This window comes from Nicotiana sylvestris, chromosome 12 (assembly GCF_000393655.2).
Source record: "Nicotiana sylvestris chromosome 12, ASM39365v2, whole genome shotgun sequence".
Classification (NCBI taxonomy): Eukaryota; Viridiplantae; Streptophyta; class Magnoliopsida; order Solanales; family Solanaceae; genus Nicotiana; species Nicotiana sylvestris.
The window spans coordinates 153,234,166-153,260,371 of record NC_091068.1 but is presented as its reverse complement, the minus strand read 5'-3'; the positions used below and the strand labels follow the sequence as shown (position 1 = coordinate 153,260,371).

The window sequence follows — 26,206 nt, the reverse complement described above, 5'->3', positions numbered from 1 at the left end:
AAAAAAAGGTAGAAAATGAATGTAATGATCAAGAAGGAGTAACGTTAAGTCTCTCTAGTACCCCAAGGAAAATAAAGTGCCTCAAGGAATTGGCAAAGTATGAGCCGAGAAATGAAATATGGAGTGCTTAAGGAAGGTATAACCACTTACCCATATTGTATCAAACCCTAGTCCAAAAGCCTTCTTTGCACCCCGAAAGAAGTCTTGCTTTATTTTGAGCCGAGTGAGCTTATATTAGTGGTGATCTGCATTGTCATGACCCATTTTTTGAGCAAGCCGAGACCGGCACTCGATCACTAAACATGACCGAGCGAACCATCTCTGCTTATCAACCCTATTATAACTCCAAACTTTATATGCAACAAAGCAATACTCTAAACAGATACTTTTGATTAATTCAAATATTTAAATAAATCAACTTCAAGTCTTTATTCGTAGTAACTACTGAATTACTGCTAAGTTATTATAAAATAACATCTGAATCTCAACCCAATGTCTATGTCTATGAAGCCTCTACTGATAAACTGATGCACTGCTCAGGACATGATATTTCCTGGCCAGTTCTCTAAATAAACAAAGAAATAGCTAAATTAAAATGACTCTAAGAATACTCCACGAACAAAAGAGGAGTTCACCAATATCACTGGAAGGGAAAGAAGTCCTAACTCGTAGCCTGCTCGCCTGCAAATCCGGTTCCTACATTGTACCGCAGACCAATGTAGGTTCCCAAAAGAGAACGTCAGTACCATCCATTGTACTCAGTGAGTCTCAACAACAGGGGGAGAAACTTTAATAACATATACATTACGAGCAAAGGTTCTAAATGCATGTAAAACATAAAGCTTATAAGAATGATTCTAAAATAATTGCATAATAGCAATTTATGAATATTCTAAAAGAAATTCTTTCCTTTTTCTTTCTTTAAAAAAAATACTTCACTTTATACTTTGGGAGTTCCAACTATCCTGACTTAATTCTGTCTCAGTCACCATGTGATCGGCACGGGTTCGATCCCAACCTGATCGAATAGGCCCAATCCACGAGGTGCCACTCGCTTCATGGTTCTCAGCGCTCATGTATCATACCTTAGCATGGCTAAGTAAATTCTCAGGAACGAGACCCTCGGCTCGTGTGCTCCCTACTTTGGCACAAGTAGTTTCAGGAAGTCAACGCCTTGGTCAGGACCCTCGGCCTGGACGATGACCCCTTCTCAGAATAAAGGATACTCCCCAAAAATCTTTTCTTTCTAAAACTTCTTCTTGTGACTTTTCAAGTGTAAATCTTTTCTTTATAGAACATTATGTACATGCTCATATTGGTGTCCTTAAATGTAAAGCATGGCATAAGAATGAAATAAACATATAAAAATATTTTTAAAGATTCTTTCTTCTTCATAATTTTCAACATAAAAGTAGCATATAAGAATAACACAAAAATCTGAAAATTTAAGCACATATAGCATAATAGATCATCTAAACTTTTGCTAGAACAATTCTAAATTAATGGGTACTCACTCGCTCTAATTAAATAAAGATAAACTCTTTTAAGTAATTTATCAAACACCTTGTATGCGTGCTTTTGTGAGTTAAACCACTTTAGTAAACAGTTATATCAACTCACCTCAAAACTTCTCGAGCCAATACGTAGGCCCCAGTCCAATTGACACCAGTCAAACAATCGTTTCTACAACAACCAGTGCATTCTAATCAATTTTTAAAGTACTACACTTAAATATGAAATTTATTGTTGATATGGAGGAAGAAGGGGATTAGCTATTCAATTCTTACCTATTAGCACTATACGATAATTGACAATAAGGAAATTTACTTACTTGAGTTCAAGAATCAATGATTGGTAAAGAACCCTAAAATTTTCTGTGCGTGATTAACTTGTGACTGCCTTCGTTTCGCAAAAGGCTTTTGATTTTGTTCTTGTGTTTTAAAACAGAAGGTGTTCTGTTTTGTGCAGGGCATTAAGCCCCTTATGTTTTCCTTTTGAAAACCCACTTTATGGGTTAGGTCACGTTTTTTTTTCGTTGTTTTGTTTGTTTTTTTTCTTTTTTTTTTCCTTTTTTTTCTTTTTAAACTAATATTTAATGATACCCACTTTTAATAATTAACAATAATAAAATTACTAATATTCCTCTAATTGTATATATATATATATATATATATATATATCACTTTAGGCAAGATAAAAATAATAAAAATAGTAATAATTTAGTTCTATAGTTAGCGTATCTCGAAACTTTTATAAATTTGAGGAGTGTTACAATCCTCCCTCCTTAAAAACATTCATCCTCGAATGTTGCTAGGGCCATATTCTTAAGCTAACAATCACCCCTTAGGTCCTTGAACCTCTTAAATTTTTCTTAGCACTACTCACTCTTCCAGACTCAAAATTTTGGCTAACTCCCTAAGTTTTCAAAAATTTCGCCAGAGTTTCCCTTGTAAATTGGACTATCCAAAAATATCCTTGTCACAAATACCACAAATACACCAACAACAACCAAATATACCATAACAGGCCATTCATAGGCACCATACGCAGCTCATAAATTAAATACTCACACTCCGCAAAGGAGGTACCACAATAACCAACAAGAATCTAAAGCACAACACTTTAGCAAAAGTAAATCACTTTAACGAATTAAATATACTCTGACATAAACTAAATCACTAAGACAACTAAATATAATCTAGGAAGGACATAAGCACTTGCTAACTTGTATTTAATAAATGGAATATAAATGTAAAATCGAACTTAGATTCACATACCTTTTTCCTCAAATAAATATGGATATTTCTTTCTCATATCTTTCTCGTCCTCCCATGTAGCCTCTTTTGAATCATGATTACTCCACAAAACTTTTACCGATGCTAAATCTTTTGTTCTCAACTTTCTTACTTGCCTATCGAGAATTTCTATAGGTACCTCTTCATAAGTCAAGCCTTCTTTAATTTCTATAGTAGCAGCAGGTATTATATGCGACTCATCATGAATGTACTTTCTAAGCATAGACACATGAAAGACAGGATGAACAAAGGACAACTCAACGGGTAGCGCTAGCTTATAAGCCACATTTCCTTTCTTTTCTAGAATTTCATAAGGTCCGATAAATCTAGGGCTATGTTTCCCTTTCTTACCAAACCTCATAACTCCTTTCATCAGTGAAACTTTCAAAAATACCTTATCACCAACCATGAACTCTAACTCACGATGCCTCTTGTCAGAATAAGACTTTTGACGACTCTGAGCCGCTTTAAGTCTTTCTCTAATTAGCTGAACTTTTTCCAAGGCCTCACAAACAAACTCTGGACCAATCAACGGCACCTCTGCTGGTTCAAACCAACCCACTGGATAAGTACATCTCCGCCCATACAATGCCTTATAGGGAGCCATACCAATGCTGGCCTGATAACTATTATTGTAAGCAAATTCTATAAGTGGCAAGTGATCATCCCAATTACCTCCAAAATCTATAACACACGCACGCAGCATATCTTCGAGAGTCTGAATGGTCCTTTCTGCCTGGCCATTGGTATGTGGATGGAAAGTAGTGCTTAAATTGACCTTGGTACCTAATCTTTTCTGAAATGCCTGCCAAAAATGCGCCGTGAACTGAGGGCCTCTGTCAGATATGATTGAAACTGGAGTACCATGCAATCGGACTATTTCTTTGATGTACAACTGCGCATACTGCTCTACAGAATCTGTCGTCTTTACTGGTAGGAAATGTGCGGACTTTGTCAGTCGGTCTACAATAACCCAGATTGAATCATGCTTACGGTATGTGCGAGGTAGACCTACTACGAAATCCATATTAATCATCTCCCACTTCCACTGTGGTATCTCTATGTCTTGAGCTAGGCCATTAGGCCTCTGATGCTCGGCTTTGACTTGCTGGCAATTTAAATATTTAGCCACATGATCTGCTACTTGTTTCTTCATGCCTTTCTACCAATACAACTCTTTCAAATCTAGATACATTTTGGTAGCACCTGGGTGGATAGAGTACCTCGAACTATGAGCTTCCTCCATTATGGCCTTCCTAAGACCACCTACATCAGGCACACATAACCGATCATTCAACTTCAACACTCCGTCACTTCCTAGAGTGAAAGCAGTGATTTTGTTGCTTCTGGCTCCTTTTAGTTTCACTAAGTACGGATCTTCGTCTTGCTTATCCTTAACATGTGCAACAAGGGAGGATTGAACTAAGGCATAAGCAGTTATATCTCCTTCTTCGGTCTCCTCCAATCTAATTCCATCATTTGCTAGTTTTTGAATTTCTCGACCCAAAGATCGCCTTTGTTCTGCAAGATGGGCCAAAACGCCCATTGACTTCCTACTAAGTGCATCTGCTACCACATTAGCTTTGCCCGGGTGATAAAGGATATTGATGTCATAATCTTTCAATAGCTCGAGCCACCTTCTCTGTCTCAAATTTAGTTCTTTTTGCTTGAAAATGTATTGGAGGATTTTGTGGTCTGTAAACACTTCAGAATGCTCGCCATAAAGGTAATGTTGCCATATCTTTAATGCAAACACCACTGCTGCAAGCTCCAAGTCGTGTGTGGGGTAGTTCTTTTCATGATTCTTTAACTGCCTGGAAGCATAAGCAATAACTTTTCCATTTTGCATAAGAACACAACCAAGGCCCACTCTGGAGGCATCACAATACACTGTGAAACCACCTGAGCCTGTCGGCAAGGTTAACACAGGTGCAGTGGTCAACCTCTTCTTTAACTCTTGAAAACTCTTCTCCCAAGCGTCTGACCATTGGAACTTAACTGCTTTCTGAGTCAACTTAGTTAATGGAGCTACAAGTAAGGAAAACCCCTCCATAAACCTTCTATAGTATCCAGGTAACCCCAAGAAACTCCTGATTTCGGTTGGCGTTGTCGGCCTAGGCCAATTCTTGACTGCTTCTGTCTTCTGAGGGTCTACTTTTATTCCTTCACTAGATACCACGTGGCCTAAGAACACCCCTGACTGCAACCAGAACTCACATTTTGAAAACTTGGCATAAAGATCATTCTCCTTCAAGGTCTGCAAGGCTATTCTGAGGTGTTCTGCATGATCTTCCTTGCTCTTAGAGTACACCCAAATATCATCTATAAACACAATAATAAAGGTATCCATGAATGGCTTGAAAACTCTATTCATGAGGTCCATGAATGCAGCTGGAGCATTTGTCAACCCGAAGGACATCACTAGAAATTCATAGTGCCCGTAGCGAGTTCTAAAGGCTATTTTAGATATATCCTCTTTTCTGATTCTTAACTGATGGTACCCCGACCTCAAGTCTATTTTTTGAAAAGTACTTTGCACCCTGAAGTTGATCAAATAAATCATCAATTCTTGGCAGTGGGTACTTGTTTTTAATTATCAATCCCCCTCGCCCGGCACAAGTTCATCGTCTTCATCTATTGAGGTCTGTATGGTCAAAGTCCCCATGACCACGGAAGGAGCATAAATCTAAAATAGGTCCACATAGGGCCACATTGCCGATACACCATGACCACCACGGCCTAAACTGCTCACTTAATTATTTCTACCATAACGAGAAAATCCTCTCATCGACCCTAGCTGGAGCCGGTCTCAATAAGCGGAGGGACTAATTGTATGGGTCAAAATCTGTCTCTAGAATATTTAAGCCAAGATAATATTAAGGGAAGAGTTCTCGAGTCGCCTTCGTCGAAATGACCCAAGAAGAAGCAAAATCCCTGGCCGAAGTGTAGATAAGAGCCATAGTCGAGATGTCGACAAGAGCCGTAGTCGAGATGCCGACAAGGGTCGAGGTCGAGGTTGAATATCGTTGATAAGAGTTGTAATGGCTAGTTTGTCAGGATATGATATTAAAAGAGAATATTCTAGTGGATATTCTCTGCACTTGTACTATTAGGGTTTCTTAGGAACATATCCCATATATATAGAAAAAAGAGAAAATGATAGGGGCATGTAATATTCATTTGTAAGAACACACTTTGGCAAAAAGATTCTCTTTGTCTTGCTAAGATACAAACATCACATTTTCACTAAGATTCTAGTCTATACTATGCCATACTTTTCCTTTTGATTCGAGAATAACTCGAATATTCAAGGACTTGTTTGTCACTCATCATTGCGAGGAGGAACATCCATCTATTTCGTCCTTTATTGGGTGAATCATTCCTCCTATTTACTTAAATATCATTTATTGTTATTCATTGCTATTAAATGCTATATTACTGTTCATGCTTTTTAGAAGTTGTTATCATTATTTGACCGAACCCACCTAATGTTTATTGCACCCTTGAAAGCTACATCTAGAGATATTATTGTTAACTAAGTTCCCATAATTACATAAATTTAATTACTTGAACCAAGAGCCATATTTTTTGTCAAACAATTATCACAAACCATAGTCCTAAACACAGATAAGTTTGGCACAAAGTTATCATTTTTATAATGAACTACATAATACATTATTCTAAAACCATACCTTGATATATTAATATCAACTGCTAGTAACACAATTACTAGCTATTACAATTTGTCAAAAAACAAGATTCATCAGTCCAAAAAAATGATAATAACTAGTTGGTGGATTAGTTGGGTCATAATAGATGGTGGCTTTTTTTATAAAATACAAAGTTATAAGTAATTTTTAAAATGGTTAAAAAACCGAACGATAATACTATGAGCCAAAAACAGGTCTAGAGCTAGTTTTGGAATTGAAAATTTTGTTTTCAAAATCTGCCAAAATATGAATAAAATCTATAAACAAAGATTTTGCCAAAAAATTGGGGGAAAAAAAAAACTTGCCAAAATTTATTGCCAAACGAGGGCTTAATAGTCGATATGAATTTGGGTGTATTTTTCTTTAGATTTTTTAAAATATCATTTACATATCTAAAAACTACGTAAAAGTATTGAAAAGGAAAATATTGCTCAAGTTAAAACAAATTATGGAGCACCTTCACAGCAGTATATTTGATCAATGAAACAGAATTCAATATTTCATTTGAGATCATTATACCAAAACTAGTACATTAAGCAAAACACGTGCAGAATTTTATTATACCATCATCACTATCCCTCTTTACCAAAAAAAAAAAAAAAAAAAACTCGCAGTCCTGTAAAGGGCCACGTTCAAGGATTGTAACGTAGACAACCTACTCTAATGCAAGTATTAGTGACTATTTTTACGGTTCGAACTCGTGACCTATATGTCATGGACAACTTTACCCAAGTGAAAGTAATTCTCTATACCAAAGCTAGTAGAAATTAGAAATTGTTGGCAACTCCTGTCCCAAAGTTCTTGACTGAGAGTAAGCTTGAGACATGAGTAGAAGCCCAAAAACGATCACTAAAATACTCATTTTTTGTCAAAGTTTTCTTCTCAGGATTATATGTAAACAAGACATCTTCCCCCAACTGAAACAAGATCTCTCCATCTCGAAAAACTTTCAATACGTGTACCATTGTGTGGCAAAACCAATTGCACTCTGGGGTTATGTCGATAACAATTTCTTTGGTCCAAGAACTTTTCACTCCATATTCCTTCATTACCCATATGTCGAGATAACTTTTCGTGTTATTGTCACATAAGCAAAGATAATTTCCCAACACTCCCAAACTCCTATAATCTGGGTAGTTTCTATCACGTGGTGTGGGTAAGTTTTGACGTTTCCTTTTGTTAAATCCAGGAGCCGTGGAAAAGGTCATATCTTTTTCCCGATTTAACTCTTCATCAGTATCCAAAGTCCACTCGTCCAACTCGTCGTGCATATCAATGAAACAAATTGACTCATTTTCTTCAACATCTTTAACCAACCAATGAAGCTTTCCACTGAAATATACCCCAGAATATCTACGTTCAAAACGTAGCTTGATATACCCTACACTACGCCAAAACCTTGTCCCAAGAGTGTACACTTGAACTTCAGACGTGTAATATTTTTCTTTATTTATATTATGAGTTTCCACTTGATAAATCCTTATCACCTTGTATTCCATTCTCATAGGATCAAACCCAAAGCCATAAGTGACTAAATTTGGGCAATTTCTTAGCCCTTTAGGCTCAGGAAGTTCGATGTATTGTCGAGTAGTTGGATTGAAGATATAAACAATATCAAGAACATTATTATCAAGAGGCTTATAATATAAACACACCAAACCATGTATTGAGCCAACTGGATTGAAATTAATATTTGGGAAGTTGGTTTTGATGTCAAGGTGAAAATTTGGTTCAAAAGTGAGACGATGATAATTAGGTTTATTTTCCAAATTTACAAAGTTGAAGAGACTTGAACGAGAATGATTAATATTATAGATGATGAGGTTGGTATGGGATTTTGAGAGATGAAGTTTGATAAACTCAGGGTGTGAAATTAGGTTTAGCCAAGATTTGCAAACACTTTGGCAAATAAAGATTGTTTTTGGTGATAATCTTAAGAAAATAACTTCCAAGATTGAAGATGGTAAATTCGTCATAGTTTTTTGTTAAGGATTTGAGTATCCACAAAATAATTCACTCATAATCTAATAAATCTCGATACAAAAAAAAAATAGATAGTAGCATCAGTATTTATAATAATTCAAAACCTACTCGAGTCGAAATAACAAAACCTATTTCAATATGGATTCGGATTTAAACCAAACTATCCCACTCCTAATATAATATGGACTAGTCCAACCAGTGGTTCTATAGATGTAATCCTCACAGGAAAAATACTTATTTGGACCCAATTCGTCCACCAAACTAAGGGAAAAAATAAAAAATAGACAGATTTATAACTGGTAATTGAAAAATAGCTACAGTTTCAAAAGTAATCGAAATTTAGTCACTTTTCAGGTAAAGATAAAATCTGAACAAAAACGCCCTTAAAAATCCAGAAACATTTTAGCATAAATATGCTGGAGTTCGAATTTTTTACATATGAGCTTCCAGCATAATGTGCTGGAATTTCATAATGCGCTGAAGTTCCAATATAATATGCGAAAAGTTTATATGCAGGAGCTCCATAATCCAGCATATTACGTTGCCACTTTCCGTGTGCTGGAGTTCCAACATAATATACTGTAAGTTTATACGCAGGAGCTCCATAATTCAGCATATTATGCTGGAACTTTAAGTGTTTCAACAAAACAATGATTTCACAAACGCGGACTATTTTCAATTACCAGTGTGAAAATTGGCTAGCTTGTACTATTTTTACGCATAACTTTTATCTAAGGTGGGTTAATAATTATTTTTACCTCATTTATCACTCAACCTTTACAAATAACATAATTTGGTGCATGGATCGAGTTCAAACTTTCCATCCTCACGTCGTTCTGGTTTATTCATGGAAAAGAAAAGAAGCACTTTAAAACGAACATGCATGGGCTACCTTTCTTTTTATTTCTTTCACATAGTTTAATTTCTTAATTTAGTTTATCGTAGAAAAGAATGCCTTAATTTAATTATCACCAACTCAATGACATTGAAGGCCGATGGTGTCCCTTTTACAAAGATTGTAACAAGACGTTATTCTTAATTATAGTTCTTTTTTCCCAACATAATATGAAGTTAATGAATAAGTATCTTGTGTATTGTGTATTCGACAATGTTGATGAATCAAGAATTGCTCTAAAAAAAATAGGTTAAATTCCAGAAGAATTGCTTTTCTTACTCACTGAAAGATTAGAGAATGTTTCTCTACTTGCTGTCCTCTAGCTGCAGTCTTTGATAAAGCACCTCTTAACTGCAAATCCTTCGAAGTAACACCATTATTATCCAGCGCCGAGGTTCCTTGAGCCGAGGGTCTATGAAAATAGCATTTCTACCTCTATAAGGTAGGGGTAAAGTCTACGTACACTACCCTTCCCATGCTCCACTTATGGGATTACACTACGTTTGTTGTTGTTGTTGTTGTTGTTATCAAACAGTTAATAAATCTTGCCTAATCAGAAAGATTGCCAATTCATGGACCTCAATCTAAATATCCAACTATGTCAACATTAGAAGTATAATGAAGTCGTGAATGCTGAGACTTTATCTTGATCTGGGCATCAATCAATACAACAGGTGGTTACAGCTTGAGATCGGGACTAAGCAGCACAGGGTGGATTAATCTGGTATAATTCAAGCAGTACAAACAAGGAAATGCCTTTGTATACAAACAAATGAGACATAATATATTCATGAGCAATTGGGCAGCAATAAAAATCTGAACGAATACTTTCACTCATCTACTTGATCAGATGAAAGCGCTGGCTCTACAACAGGAGGTATACAATCCACCTTATACCGCAGGACCTGTTGCAAATCAAAGCAAAATAATCACCCAAGACGGTTATGTTTCTTTTACATAAAACTAGGCAAAGTATCAAAGCAATCAATTGATTGATGCCAGTGCAGATTAACATGCACTTAAAGGCGACCACAGTGCTGAGACCAACAGAAGCGTTACATAAACTACTTATTTTACTAGAGCAAGTTTTACCGGAACAGGAAAAGCCCATAGGCAACGGAAAGGAGCTGTTGTTTGATACACCAACAGGATAGGACTGAATAATTCCAAAGGGATCAGCATAACCTCAATGAATTGGGTTTCAATAATTAATGTATTACTCACCTTCTTGAAAAATGTAGAATAAGCATTATCCCATATGAGTTTGTAGTGTCCAGCCAGAACCGTACAAAAGTTTCCCTGGAAAAAATGACATTAAGGAGGTCCGGTAGCAAATCTACTAATTAGGATAGTAAAACAGCAAAATATACTCACTTGGTCAGCATCATATCGTCGATAAGGTAAGATTTGCTGTGAGTCGAGCATTTATTGACATTTCAAAAAGTTCAAAACCAGAACTTGAGTCAGAGAAGAGAAAAAGGAGAAGTTATCTTGTAAAAGAAAGAAGATTAATTAAGGCATGTGATGCTAGCCAGTAACCAAGAAATTCCAACAGATGCATTTTATGACAAAAGGGGAAAATAAAGTGAAGGAAATACACTTCCATACCGTCTTCTGTCCGGAAAGATCCGTAAACTCCATGCTAAAGCCAATGTCCTGTTACAAGAAAAGATGAAGCCCAGATAACTTGGTTAAATAAATCTGCTAGTGTCATGTCTGAGTTAACTGACAAACATATGTAACTATGCAAGAGATCTATCACACATTCTCCAAATATACATGATTGAAAAATCAGCATATTCTCTCAACTGGTGTCGCTTATGTGCAGCTTAAGTAGCTTTGGAACAAGGAAAACAGAAGTCTGATAACAAGACATAAAGGTAATGAAGAGGATAAGGAAATAGTTTCTTCATGCTTCAAGAGATAGAAATTTGCTTCAGTAAAATTTCTCCTCGGTAAAATCTGTAAGCCAAAAGAGAGAACCTGTCTTCTTCATATTTGAAAGAAGTTTTTATGCTTCTTTTAATGCAGTGGAAGTGAAAGATTTTAGGCCTATAACTTTGGTAGTCAGTGTATCATTACCAAACAGCTGTCAGAGAGGTTGAAAAAGTTATATGCAAGTTGATTTCTTAATCCAAATGCTTTTATAAAGAGGAGCAAATTACTCATTCAGTAGATGAAGACAAGGTGAAGCAGGTGTTATGTGTAAGCCTTATGGGAAGAAAGAATCAAAGAAAGCATATGATGTCGAAGATACAATAGTAAATAAAATACGCTTCTCTAACAGCTTAAGCTTTTAGATGAGCTGGTCAACACTTCAACATGGTATCGAAGCAGGCAGACGTCTTGGATTTGAGTCTCACAATCACCCATTATTAAAAAAAATCCAGGCTTGGCCCCATGAAAAAGAATCAGACATGTGAAGGAACATGTTGAAAACATAATTAAGTAAATAAAAGTATGCTCCCTCTACCAGCTTAAACTTTTAGATGAGATGGCCACACATTTTAACAACCATGTTAGCTGGAATTTCTCCTCCTTTACCAAAGGAAACCACTGAAATATCTAAGACTCACATACAGAGTTGGGTAAGAAGGAAACCATAGAAAATCCTTTAGGAAGACTCCATAGACCGTAGAGACGTAGCCAAAAGAAGCAGGAGATAACTAAGCCGGGCATCAATTTCCAACAAATGACCACGAATCTAAAGAAGACAGTATATAGCATAAAAATCAACCAACACAGAAAAGGAAGCTGTTATAAAAGAAGTTTGATACCAATAATACCGAAATAGGCACATCTATAGGAAGAAAAAAGGATATTACCATATCCACTCTGCCTTGAACCAAAGCAAAATCCCAAGCAATGTATGAATTTATGGCGTCCACCGTCAATGAAACCTAAGATAAGATTGACATAACAGATACATAAATCAACTGTACATAGTTTTATCAACACTCAAATGAAGCTCTACAATACAAACTTTCAGCTTCTAGGTCATTCAAAGACAAATAGATAAAATCTATGACTATCTAAGCAAAATCTAAAATGAACATGATTTGAAAATAAACTTTGTCCATTGTTGGATCAAAACACCAAATCCCTCGCAATTGGTGGATAACCACGCAATATATAATGCCTAGATCTTGTACTTGATTTATTAGAAGAGTAAAAACTAAGATTAAGGTTACAAGACTCTTGGATGGTCATAGGTAGCTGACTTGCCAAAAAAGAATTTCGATAAGGAGTTCTGAATTGAAGTTCAGAAGAAATACGATTATTTAAAATATGAATACAGTGTGAATCAATTCAACCCAAAATCTAGGAGCGAAGGCGGCTAGAAAGAGTGGAGAAAGAATTATATTAACAAGAATGAAATGCAAACGTATCGATGCGGGTGGGACACAAAATGCAAATAGAAGCGCCACTTTTCATTAGAAAATTACAAAGTGCCAGACTTGAAAAATTCAGCAGTCCCATCACAAAAGAATCCAACATATTCACCAAGGAAGAAGAAAATCTATTCTTTTTTAACTATCATTGAAAGATTTAGTGATTGATAATAATCTAAAATTTTAAAATTAAGTCAATATCATTCTGAGACTTTTACACAAAAGATTTGGAGTTTTCATCGTGAACATTCAACCAAAAAGGGAACAGATCACAAATATCATCCATAAAGAACTATTGGGTGAGATACGACTACCTAACATTTTTATAGCTCATGAAATAAAAGTAATGTAATTAAAATACTATCTCACAGGCTTATTTAATCTCGTTATATAACTAAGAAAAAATATTTTTAGGAGTATGCAAGCAGTTAAAAATTTTATTATTTTTAATACAAATTCTGTGAAAATAGACATAGAATACACGTGCAACACATGTGACCAACAACTATTTATAAAGACACACACACATTCACATACATAGACACAAAGAGAGAAAAACTACAAACAGACATGACCATCTTAGGAGCTAAAAAATGAGCAGCACCTATCTAAAAGGAAATATGACTTGGAGAAAGTAATCCTCCCAAGTAAAAAACAAACCTCGTGAGTTTTTCCCGCTGGAACACTCACTTCTTTGTATTCGTCACTTTTTCTGCATTTGGGAACCAAAAGAAAGCTCTAGATCAAGTTCTGAAACTCATATCAAGTATTGTCTTATATTTTAGTCCAACAATGGCAAAATGTACATGGAACCACCATAGAAAGGAATTTTGGACATACCTGGCATCTAATGCACCAGCTTCTTCCGCAGTAATAAAGAAAGGGGAATTCGCAAATACATCACTGTAAAAGGTAAGTAAAGCCAGTGAAACAAGTACCAAATTATACACATACTCACTACACCCTCCGATTCAATGACAAAGTGTTCCTCTTATGATGTGAGTCAGTATCTACATGTTTTGGCATAAAAGATTAAGATTTGGCTAGGAAACACAGAAAATCTATAACAGTCAGTATCGTTAAGGGTTAGATTGAGGCACACTTAAGCCTGATGCTACGTGAAGCCCAGGATGGGCACTTTGTGCTTGCCTATGCGGCGCTCTAATGCATACAATGACATCACCTAGGAGTTTGCATTCAAGAGGGCATTAATAAACAACAAATATAATTGAAACAATGATATATTAAGATGTTGTACACCACTACAGGTGCGGTCACCCCTGAGAATAGTTAAGGAATCAATGAAATTATTACTTAATTAGAAAAATTAATTGTTAAAATAATATTATGAATAAATATGTTAGTAACCAAAAATAGAAAATTAAAAATTGACTTCAAGAAAGCTTATCATTAAAATCTAAAATAAATACTTCAAATATTATCTGTCCATCTAAATAAGAAATGTAAAATGGTTTTTAGAATATATAAAAGGCAGCCCGGTGCACAAAGCATACCGCGTTTACGCAGGGTCTGTGAAGCATCCAACTCATTTGTTCAACAATCTCTTCGTGCTTATAGTAATTTCCCTTACATTTTGAATATATAAATGAACAGACCCGAAGAATATTGAAGTATCAAGCAGAAAACTTAAAATCATTATGGAAGGTTAGCGTGAATTGAAGTAAATCACAGAGAGGAGAGCAGCCGTAGTAACTTCACCCAAGCCTATTTAAAGCAACAGCATAATAGGAGTGACCTTTCTCCAAAAATTTCTTTCTCCCTCCCCTATTTTTCTCCGCTTAACGAGAGAGCAAAGACCCGGGAGGCTCGCAGCTACCACAGCCACAAGCACTCCGCTCGTTCGTAAGCCACTTTAGAGATGGGGGCGAGCCGGGAGCTTACTTCGAGTATTTATGACTCTAGTGGCAACACGTGACAAGCGAATGACATGATTCACGAGGAGTTATACACGGCCATGTGATGATGCATCAAATAGATGCAGTCTTCATTTATAGGACGTTGATGGTTCATGTCATTCATGCAAGCTTGGGTCTTTCATTCGGTCCCTGTTGGGGCACCCTGTGGGCCAGTGTTTGCCCCAGCCCCCAGCAAAGGCCCTCAATAGTTTGTGGGTAGTAGAGCTACTTCACAACCATGTTTTAAAGCAGTAACAACAATTATACCTTCAGTCTCAAACCAGTTGGGATCAACTATATAAATCTTCTATATCTATTCCACTATTTTTTTTTTGATAAGGTAATGTAAATCTATGTTGCACGGATTCTCCAAAACAGTCGTAGCACCCGTGTCGGATGGCTCGGATCCTCCAACAATGCACTACTTTTGGAGGATCCGACACGTATCCATCGACATTTCCTGAGAGTCCGAGCAACATAGATGTAAATTTCATTAATTCACTATATTTGGAGTCTGGAGATGATCCATTCCATTACTCAAGAGTACATCTTTTAAAGCAATTAGGGGTTCTGTAATCATACTTATCTTACACTTACATATAAATTTCTACTAACTTAAAGACCCCGGCAAATAATAGACTTAAGGGCCATTTGTAAGGTAGTATAATACCTGACTAAATTCAGCATTATAACACCTTGTTTGGTATCTTTTTTATTGTCTTTACCAATAATACAAGCATAAGTTATGCGGACTACTTATTATTTTATGTGAGAGAACTGGAAAACGAATGGGGGTATTAGTAATTCAAAGATTAAAACATTAAAATGACAACACTAACCCTCATAAAAGTATACATTGTACACTAACTTGTAATACCTCAAACCAAACATCTAACAAGAAATATCTCTGCATTACAATCCCTACATTACTAATCCATGCATAACTTGTATCTAAACCAAACGACCCTTAATGTAAGTGTACCAACACGAATAGGACTTGATCCAACAAATTGTATCGTTTGTGAAGATCTTTTTTTTTAAATTGATTTTTGTTCTTTACCAAGTTTGCATTGATTCCAAACGACTACAACCCTTCTGAGACAACTTCTCCATGTGATTTTAGGTACCTCATCTCCTTTTAACATATGGAGGCAGTGCATTTGGAGGTCTGCGTAGGACATGCCTAACAATCATAGGCGACTCTCTCCGACTTTATCCTACGCGTGCTACTTATACTTTGTGAAAACAGTGGTTATTTCTTATATTGTCTAATTTGTATGACGACCACACATCCATCTTAACATCTGCATTTTTATCACACTAATCATTTGGTAGCACTCACTGCCCATATAGCATTCAACTTCCTCGCATGCAATATTTTGCTGAAAACTCCTTGTTGTTTTGATAGTAGCATTCAGGAAAAAAGGAATCTCCTTTTTATGATGATCTAGCTAATGTCTCTTAGCTTTCCTATGCTCCGTCATCTTGGGAATGGTAAGCCAAGGGAGGTTTCACAGTGCTGAAATATGTTGCTAAGAAAGTATGGTTATACTAGCTCTAAATTATACATGTAGGAATATATACACCGAGACATTCCTTTAGATGCCATCTACCCTTTATCATCCCCTAGTTCTCATTACAAAAAAGTTGAAAGGAATTCAAAATTTTAACCTTCGAATTTGATAGGAGTCTAGATAGCTCATCTTTGCCTCGAGGCCAATAGCTAGAAGAAACAATGAAAAGAAGGCATGAAGGAGAAAGAGGGAGAAAATGAGTCTTTCCTTTGTTTGGTTCGAAAAGTCAAGAGCGAAAGGGAAATGTTTCTCTCCAAACTAAAATTGTCAAACACAAAGGTAAAATAGCTTTCCCCCTTAAATTTTTTTCCTCCACTTTTAAGCAAACCAAAGAAATAGGACAAACTGTAAGCATTCCCTTAGTTTCTCTTCTGTCCTTAGCTTCCACACATTGTATAAGTTGCTTACAATGATGTGAATGTCATCTAAGAAGCTACTTGAACGTTTTCTCTAAGTAATAATGAGATAAAGACATTATAGAGCAATACTTAGACGGAAAGGATATTAGGCTAATCTATACTGATAAAGTGATAACATGATTAGGTACAAGCTAAAGATAAAAAGTATGGTTCTGGAAGCATTAAATACCCAATGAATTTGATGAATCTTTGGAACTCAGATGTGTATACATCTACTGCTTCTTCCAAGACCGTCATTTGATCCTTTGATCTGCCCAAAAGGAAACACTACAAGGTTCAGGTGAAAAATGCTGATCTGTGAAGCAAGGATGCAAACTTTCTGAAAGAAATAATCAAATGCATCTTGATTCAATCATTTGAAAGTACAACATATAGACAAGTCTTACAGTTTTCTAGCTTCAAAACGTCGCCATAGTAGAGAAAGAAAAAGTCGAATGTTGAGCACCATTTTCGTGAGACTGTACAAAGGTGGACCATAACGTTGTCGCTGCTCTTCCATTGGCCTAGAGGTAGACAATTATCAAAAAGCAGTAGCCAGCATTAATATAGTCCATTCAACTCTTGAAGAATGAGCAAACTTATAAAGAACATAATTTTAAGAAAAAAGAATAAATAAGCTAAATGCAGAGAAAATAGATACCCATCATCATCATTTATTTTCCGAACAAAATCCAACAGAACCTGCAAGATAACGTGCAGGTGAATAATTTTACTGAAGACCAGAGAATCAACATACTATCACTGGCATGAATATATTTTGAATTGAAACTATTTAAATTTAACATTAGGGCTTCCAAATGGCCACTTGGCATCCATGAGGTTAAGTATTACTTGGTTAATATGTAAACAACAGGGCTTGATTAGAGAAACATTGACAAGAACATGGTAGGGAAAGGTTATAAATCCATTATGTTCTACTAAATGAATTGCAACATACTTGTGGCACTCCAACTAAATACTTCACCAGTGTCTTATAGACACCTGTAGCAGAACCCAGTTGAGCCAGTTGCCGCCTCCTGTTTGGTAGCATCTCAGCATAAGTCAAAATCAAATCATATACTGGTTGCACCATCACGAAGATATGATAAAATAATATTTACCGTTCCATTTGTTGATTCCATAGTAGAGAATATCGATCACGAATACTTCCACCGGAGTTGATTAGAGCATCAACTTCAGCCTGCTTATTCCTCTCAGAACGCTCCCTCTGCTGCCTAATAAGAGTACCACGGAAGTCTTGTGGCATGTACGTCATCACTACAGAAGTAATAAGAGCATCCAGATGATAAGCGAAGTCAAATAATTATATTGTATTTTGGAACGTGTAGACAAGAGGGGTTGCTCTGATGGTAAGCAACCTCCACTTCCAACCAAGAGGTTGTGAGTTCGAGTCTCCCTAAGAGCAAGGTGGGAAGTTCTTGGAGGGAAGGATGTCGGGGGTCTATTTTGAAACAGCCTCTCTACCCCAGGGTAGGGGTAAGGTCTGCGTACACACTACCCTCCCCAGACCCCACTAAGTGGGATTATACTGGATTGTTGTTGTTATTTTGGAACGTGTAAGACAATAGCAAGTTGCTGAGATGTACTGCACATCTCTTCAACTTGGTGCTTGCCTTTGTAGTAGAATCTGGTAACCACATACTGTAATAGTTGATAATAAGTGCAGGGGCACTTAACTTTGGGTAATACTTTTCTTTTTCTGTAAATGTAAAAAATTCTTAATATGAAGGGAAAATACTCCATACACAAGAAACATAGAAAGTAGAAATCACATACAAAAACATATTTGTACAAAGAGCAACCAGTCATTTTATTTTTGAAAAAAAAAAGGAGCAACCAGCCATCATATATGACTGAGATACTACACTTACTCCAAAAATGTACCACAATAGAAGTTCCAATTACTCAGGCAAACATTCTTTCAATTCCAAACACCCCCTCTATTTCTTTCCTTCTATATTGGATAGTATACTATGACAATGTTTGAAGCCTGAAAACATAGATCCAACACCAAGAAATAACCTTCAAAGGTCTAAGTGTGCTCCAATATGAAGCGCTGACTATTTGATGGAACGAAAGTAGTTTCATTTCAAATAAAGGAATATATCTCTAATGGTGAATTGGATGAGAAACTGAATATGAAGGACTACGACAAGATGGGATGGCAGAGATAACTGCAATTATGAGTTTTAAGAAGAAAATTCAATTGTTTTGTGCTTCAAGCAACTGTGCAAAGCCAGCCCGATGTTTTCTTCTTTTCTTGTTTCTTTTAGTGTTCGACGCCACTCCTCTCTCCAACCAGAGGCGGATCCAGGATTTTTAGTTTATGGGTTCCTACATCGATTTTAAATTAATATATTATAATAACCAGACTAAAGAACTGGGTTCCCAACTAAATATTCTTATACATTGAATGATTTTCTTAATACAAATACGGGATCTAGCCAAAAGCTACTTGGTTCCCGGGAACCCATACTCACACCTTTAGATCCGCCCCTGTCTCCAACAACTGGTGCCACTACTCTCGGACAATCATTCAGGATCACTCCTCCCCCCAGCAACCATTCATGCGTTACTCCTTTCTGGAATTGTTCAAGCGTCGCTCCTCGCTCTATGATCGTTCAAACACAGTTCAGCTCTCCAGTGATCTTTCTGGTGTCACTAACTCTCCAGTGACCAATGCTGCACATTTACACGACTGACACGATTCTTTAAGCCTTGATTTTTCAGTCATTATCCTGACAATTCAAGTTCTGCTAATAATATCCTGGGGATTTGCAACACCGTATCTCTTTTCTTAAGCAACATTTGAGTTTGTCACAACATACACTATATCAAAGCATCCTTTTCACTAAACATGCATATATGCCAACTAAAAAGATAAAAGTTCTAAATCTGAGTACTCACATTCAAGAACTGTTCCGAAAACAATGTTCTTGTTATGAAGCTGAACAAGTTCCTGTCTAGTGGTAATCAAGAACTTCACACTATGATAATTGGAATTGAGTTTAAGATCATCATCATCATTCGGATATAGGCAAAGAAATTATGCCAAGGGCTAGAATCTTCCAAACAAAAGCTTTAGATTCAACTGTCTCAGTATTCTTAACCAACTCCAAATGGTGGGTTCACACATGAACACTCTTTTGATTATGGTGGTGGGGTGACTAAGGAAGTTGAAATCATGGAGGTGGGAAAAGAGTCATGGAGAGGAAGAGAAGTGAGGAGCGACTAACATGTGGTTTGCAGGGAAAAAGGGAGTAGGTTGACAGTGGTGATAAGGAGAAGAAAGGAGGAGGGTGGCAGAGCAAACCATGTTGATGACGGTGCATTTTGGTGGGGGACTAATGATAGAGAATGAGAGGATAGATTATTTGTTGAGAGTGAGGGCCACAAAAAAGAGTGTAGGTGCAGACTACATGTTGAGACTTCCAATGAGCATTTTGGAAGCAGAAGTCTGTTGGTGTATGATATGGATGACGTGACCAACACAATACAAGATGAAGTCCCTTGGTGTATGATATTTGAGGTCGATATTGTGCTAATTGACAACAGCGAGGGTATCAACGAAAAGCTTGAATTATGGAAAACCACTCTAGAGAGTAAGGGTCTTAGGAAGAGCAGAAGTAAGACTGAATATATGCACTGCAAGTTTGGTCAACATGCAAAAAGTGAAATTGAGGTGATATTAGATAGGATTATGGTGCCTAAATGCAAAAAATTAAGATATATAGGCTCATTATTACAGGAGAATGGAAATACAAAATGAATATGTTACACATGGAATCAAATCGGATGGTCGAAATGGAGAAGCATTATAGGTGTGCTATGCGATAGAAGGATGCCTAACAAAGGGAGGTAAGTCCTACAGAACAACTATAAAACCAACAATGCTATATGAGAGTGAATGTTGGGCCGCTAAAGTTCAACACATCCGCAAGATGAAAATCGCAGAGATGCATATTCTAAGATAGATGTGTGATCATACAAGATTAGAAATGATCACATCCGCGAGAAAGTTCAAGTAGCACATATCGAGGATAAAATGAAGGAAGGTCAGTTGATATGGTTTGATCATGGGGATCCATGCAACTTAGCAAAAGAAAGGGCACAATGGAAGAAAAGATCTATATAGGCGGTACATATTAGTAAAGAACATGTTTTAAACATTAGCACTTTACTATGTCTTATGCTTTCTATGAGTGGTTTAGCCTTTCAAAGTTTTATATTTTTAGAAAATATACATAACTTCTAATACTTTTTATTTGCACAATATTGACATGCGGTAATTTAAATGGAGTAACGTGGTCAGTGAAGATTCATATAACCGACTCCAACTTGTTTGGGACTGAGGGGTAGTTGTTGTTGTTGTTGTTGTTGTTGTTGTTAAGTGTAAGCAACTTAATTTCTTTCAATTGTGTAATGCAATTCTAATTTTGTGGTGGATGCATAAGGGACCTCAAAGCGGTTCCTGTATGTTTTTCTTTTTTCTCCTCCCATCTCCACTGCATTCAAATCACCTATTTAGCCTTGAAAATAGACCCTGCTTCCCATGTTTCCCTACTCCCTATGCTTAAAGCTTCCTAAGGTATAATCCATCACCAATGCCCTTATACCTAATGTTTCTTACCTTTTCATCATATCATTTTACTGGAACCTAGTAGTTACCACAACTCATCCAACATTTGATTCCCCTTTACATAGCGGAGCTTGAATTTAGAACAAACAAGGAGCATTTGCCCATACTGGCTCAAGAAGGAGCACTCAGGTGACGACATTCTTTTACTTAATTATCAGGAATAGAGAGTAATGATGTCTCATAAACTAACAAATTCAGACTAAAAGCAAACAATCTAGATAGATCTGAATATTATTCATAAATTGGCAGTAGCTCAACAATTAAGAAGCACAGAAAGACCAACCAGTGTTGAATACAAACTCGGAATTCCTTGATTGGAAAGTCTCCACAACCTTCAATGTATTTCGAAATTTTTCCCCAAGCCGTCCAAGAAGAGAAGCAAGTTCAGCATCTTCAGCGGTTGACTGCGATTTGAGCTGAAGAACACCAGAGAAGGATGGAATATTTATTCTTTCGAGACAAATACAGAAATATTTTATCTTTGCTCAACCCTGTGTGAGGAATTCAAGTAAAGAAAAAATCATATTTTTCGGGAATGAAGCACGCCTTGAGACAGAGGGGTTAGAACTAACTAAGCCAAAAACAAATGACATCACTAGCAGTCAACTGAGGCCTTCTCAGAAAAGCTAAAACTCAAGTTCTGACAACTGTATATCTCACCACTGGTGGCCAGTTGGAGCTTTCCGATAGGAAAAGTATTTCTTCAATCTGTTCTCGATTCTTCCACAAATTCTCATCAACTTTGTGAGGAGGGGGGCTCTCTGCTTCACGGACCAATGAACTTTCTCCTGTCAAATCAAATCGAATGAGAGTTGCCTCACAAGTGGAGTTCACAAACAGATAAAGAAATTCAGGACTGCTTTTATTAACATAATCTCATTCTCATTTCAGTATCTGCAAGTTAGTAAGTAGACAACATCAATCAGGGAAAACGCTTTTCAGCTAATCCTCCATAACATAAATCAGAGAAAATACTAACAAAATTACTGAGAGAATTAATAAGAGAGTACTGAAAATAAAACGAGATGAAATATAATATGTCATACTAGGGGCCAACTTAGAGATTGCAGCATTAAATCAGATTCTTAATTGACCATCCACTACTTCCAACAATGAGGTCAGAATCACATATTCGTAGCTGTTCCGCCTGAATGAAGTTTGCCACGCGTCAATTTTATGATTAGTAAATGCAACATGCACAGTTCTCTTTATCTTTTAAGGTATTAGATAGTTATGTCTTAATCCTATATGTAGTAGGAGTAGAATATGTCCTAGTCTCATATGTAGTAGGAGAATAATATGTCCTAATCCCATATGCAGTTGGAGTAGAAGATTGTATTATATATAGGGCTCATTGTATCATTGTTAATAATAGATTTTTCTCCCGTGCATTCTCACATGGTATCAGAGCTTTAGTGAGAAAATTATCGTTGTGTGTCATTCCAGCGACATCCGGGAAGAAAGATCTCGTCGCCCTGCAATTTTCCAGCAACTTCGTCTTGTTCCCAGGGTTCATCATTGCTATAGTGGTATTGTGCATATACCAGTATCACTATCGGATCCGAAACCTTTGTGCGACCAAACCCCAAAAATTCCAGTCCCATCGGAACAGAAAAGTCGGTCACCGTGCGTCTTTCCGATTGACGACTCAAGATTGATTTGCGTTATCTCCTACTTACTCTCCTCATTGATAAGTCTTATGCGAAAACCAACACTACCATCTTATTCGTAAACAGTCAATTGCTCAGGCAAAAAGTCCCTCACGCGCCTCCACACGCCGCCAGAACTAGGGTTCCGGCGAGCTACAACAATTTTTTTCGGCGCATATGAGCCATTCCGGCCACATTTTGACAAAGCTTCTTCAGGGCAACTTACTCGTCCAGTGATTCCGAGCCTACCCATATAAATTACATCAAATTCTGACAATTTTTTTTTTCCGGCGTAAACCATGATTTCCCATCGTGAATAGTAATTTCCAGAAAGTTTCTTTATTTCTGGTGGTGTTTTAGAACCTATTTTATAGTATGGAATTCGGCTTAGTCTCACTATTTTCAAATTTTTCCGGCGACTTTTCGGTCAACTTTTATTTATCAACAACAACCTGATTTTGTTGCTCAAGGGGAGTCTATTGCCTTGTATGTCGAATGACCAGATTGCAAATATTTTTACCAAGTCCCTCGCTGGTCCTCCTATTAGTTACATTATGTAACAAGCTCGGTATATATGATTTGTATGCACCGGATTAAAGGGGAGTGTTAGATAGTTATGTGTAAATAGTCCTAATCCCATATGCAGTAGGAGTAGAATATGTCCTAGTCTCATATATAGTAGGAGAAGAATATGTCCTAATCCCATAAGAGTCAAAGATGTATTATATATACGGCTCATTGTATCATTGTTAATAATAGATTTTTCTGCTGTGCATTCTCACATAAGGGATTATATTTTTCAATGTTAACTGCCATATATTAATATTAATCAATGTTAAGTGAATAGAACTTTTTTTAAGTCAGTAAGTGAATAGCTCTTGTAAATATCACTATCCTCGCAATCCTCTATCAGAATATTGTTGCTAATCATGTCTCAGACAAGGTTAGCCAGGCTATGCAGTAATCCTGAATTTAGCACATCTTCAAACATGCTTAGTATTAGCTAAAAGCACTTGAGACACTTCAAGGAATTCCATGCTATTGGTAATGTTTTAGCTGTATCACTATGTCGTGAAATCTGAGAACAACAGATGTGGATGGAAATACTTTAACTTCTAATAAACAAACCACAAAGACCATTCAAGTGGTCTCCCACGGAGATAAGCCTCAAGAGGGCATGGCATCCACTAAGTTTGCTTGCCTATTTGAGAACCAGCTTAAAGGTTCTACATCAGTGGTTAACATGAAACAAAGGCAAAGTTTAAGTGGCTGCACTAATCAAGTCACCGCATGTGTTCAACACAAACAAAATACTTCCGAAGATAACCAATAACCTGGTCTCACATTCCAGACCAGCCTCTCAACCCACGCTCCGAAAGAAGGCTCTCAACATACCTCACATGTGGAATAAGAAGCGTTGAATTAAGTGGCGGAGGCGGGATTTATTCAAAGAACAAAAAAAAATGCACAATGCAATATATACACATCAAATATAAGCCAAGGGTTATCATCATATGATATATACACATAAAAAATGGCCTTATATACACAACCTAATTTTCCAGCGAAAGGGATTCGGGCCAACCGCCTAGCTCCACCTATGGTTGAATTAAAAACCAAATTATTCAGTAAAATACAACATTCTTCAGAGCAATGTACTCCTTGTTGCATGTGTTCGAGGCTTCCAGCCACCTCAAACCAAGGAGCAAGTGGGTTCCATTACACATTCTCATTCTAAAGGTCCACTATATCCTTGGGCATAACTCTCTCTATGCAATATGTATCAAAGACCTTTTTTCCTAATGTATTAACACTTTCAGTCCAATTTGTTCATGAGTTCGATATCAATAGTTGTGAATAGACGCCCAGTTTCCATTTGAATTTAATCCAATATATGATGATTCTATTGCACTACTATTAACTTCATAAGAGTGTAAATTTGACGAAAAAGATTACCTTCGGTCAAAGGAGAATCCTCGTGCAGATCATTAGCCATGGAATGAATTTGATCAGAAAGACGAGAAACATCTTCAGAGAGAGGGGTAAATGGGTACTTATCATAATAAGAAGCCAAAAATGCTCTTGTTATAGGCATCAGCCCCTCCGTTGACGCCATGTTGTATAGTTATATGACTAAATAAACAGTTCAGAGAAAGGGATCAAACAATTGACAACTGAAGTTTCGGTCAGTAGAATCTGAGAGCCGATCGCAACTCAGGGAACTATAAGGAAGAAGAGGGAGTGGGGCAATCGGCGTAAAGGAATTTTATAAGAAGGAATAATTCTGTTGGAATTAATGCTTTTGTTTCCCAATTGAAAAGGAGTTCTACCGTAAGTGAAACCAAAAGCGACGGAGTATGTTTCTTTTTTTTTTTTTCCGTGGAGGGGGGGGGGGGGGGTCTATAAACCGACACATTACCGAGCAGGGACAACATTTACACGTATTGACCTCTTTGGTTTGGTACGAGGAGGTAAACTGTTTTTTTTTTTGGTATTTGGTTATTTTGTATATAATTTTTTTTTTACTCATAATGAAACACTATAAATCATTTTGATAGAAATTATTTCTAATAAAAATTAATTTTCGTCATAATCAATTACATGTATATTATGCTATTTTGCAAAACAACTCTAACATAAATATTTATACACATTTACCTAGTCAAAACTCATAGTATTATGTATGCGTATAGGGTAAAATTGGTTCATATTAAATACTTAAATAATAGACCGACACGTGGAATAAAAGATAGATGGAAGACGAAGCAAGTGTGAACCAAGGCCGAGAACAGCGGCTTCGGTTGGCACCGGGCAGACCCCGTAGGGAACATTGCTAACGAGGACAAACGAATATTTATCACCCAATGATATTCAATGAAGAATATTCCTCAGTGTTAAATACATAATAATCCGTTACAGAGAATTTTGGCATTCATAGCGTGTCGTTATGTATTCATCAATGGCAGCATAATTGTTATTTAAGAGGGGCTTGATCCTAGGACCTTATTCCCTAAGTGTAGCTATAAATACTGACTTCAACAGCCATCGTAAGACATGAAAATTCTGACAAACTTATGTTACACATTATTCTAAGCTCAATAATACTTTATTTCAGTTTATTGATATTCTTATGGTTGTCTTCGGAAGCCTTGCTCCCGGCACCAAGTTGTTTTTTGTGTTATCTCGATTTCAATGTTAAGTCTTGCATTTTATTTAATTTATTTATTATTTTGA

General features: G+C 36.6%; 2 protein-coding genes across 2 annotated transcripts; both read right to left on the bottom strand.

The window, feature by feature from the left end:
- Positions 1-7,272: 7,272 nt before the first annotated feature.
- LOC104249951 (F-box protein At3g07870-like) lies at positions 7,273-8,481 on the bottom strand. Its single transcript, XM_009806484.1, has one exon. It carries the CDS (start codon positions 8,479-8,481, stop codon positions 7,273-7,275), a length of 1,209 nt encoding a protein of 402 aa, XP_009804786.1.
- Positions 8,482-10,002: 1,521 nt separating this feature from the next.
- On the bottom strand, positions 10,003-25,283 carry LOC104249949 (uncharacterized). Its single transcript, XM_009806483.2, has 15 exons — positions 24,929-25,283; positions 21,984-22,111; positions 21,607-21,739; positions 17,785-17,941; positions 17,622-17,700; positions 17,325-17,365; positions 17,071-17,187; positions 16,854-16,934; positions 13,616-13,678; positions 13,436-13,487; positions 12,209-12,283; positions 10,992-11,039; positions 10,758-10,793; positions 10,608-10,682; positions 10,003-10,288 (listed from the first exon to the last, which is right to left on the bottom strand). Exons 1-15 carry the CDS (start codon positions 25,086-25,088, stop codon positions 10,214-10,216), a joined length of 1,320 nt encoding a protein of 439 aa, XP_009804785.1. The 5' UTR covers positions 25,089-25,283; the 3' UTR covers positions 10,003-10,213.
- Positions 25,284-26,206: the final 923 nt, after the last annotated feature.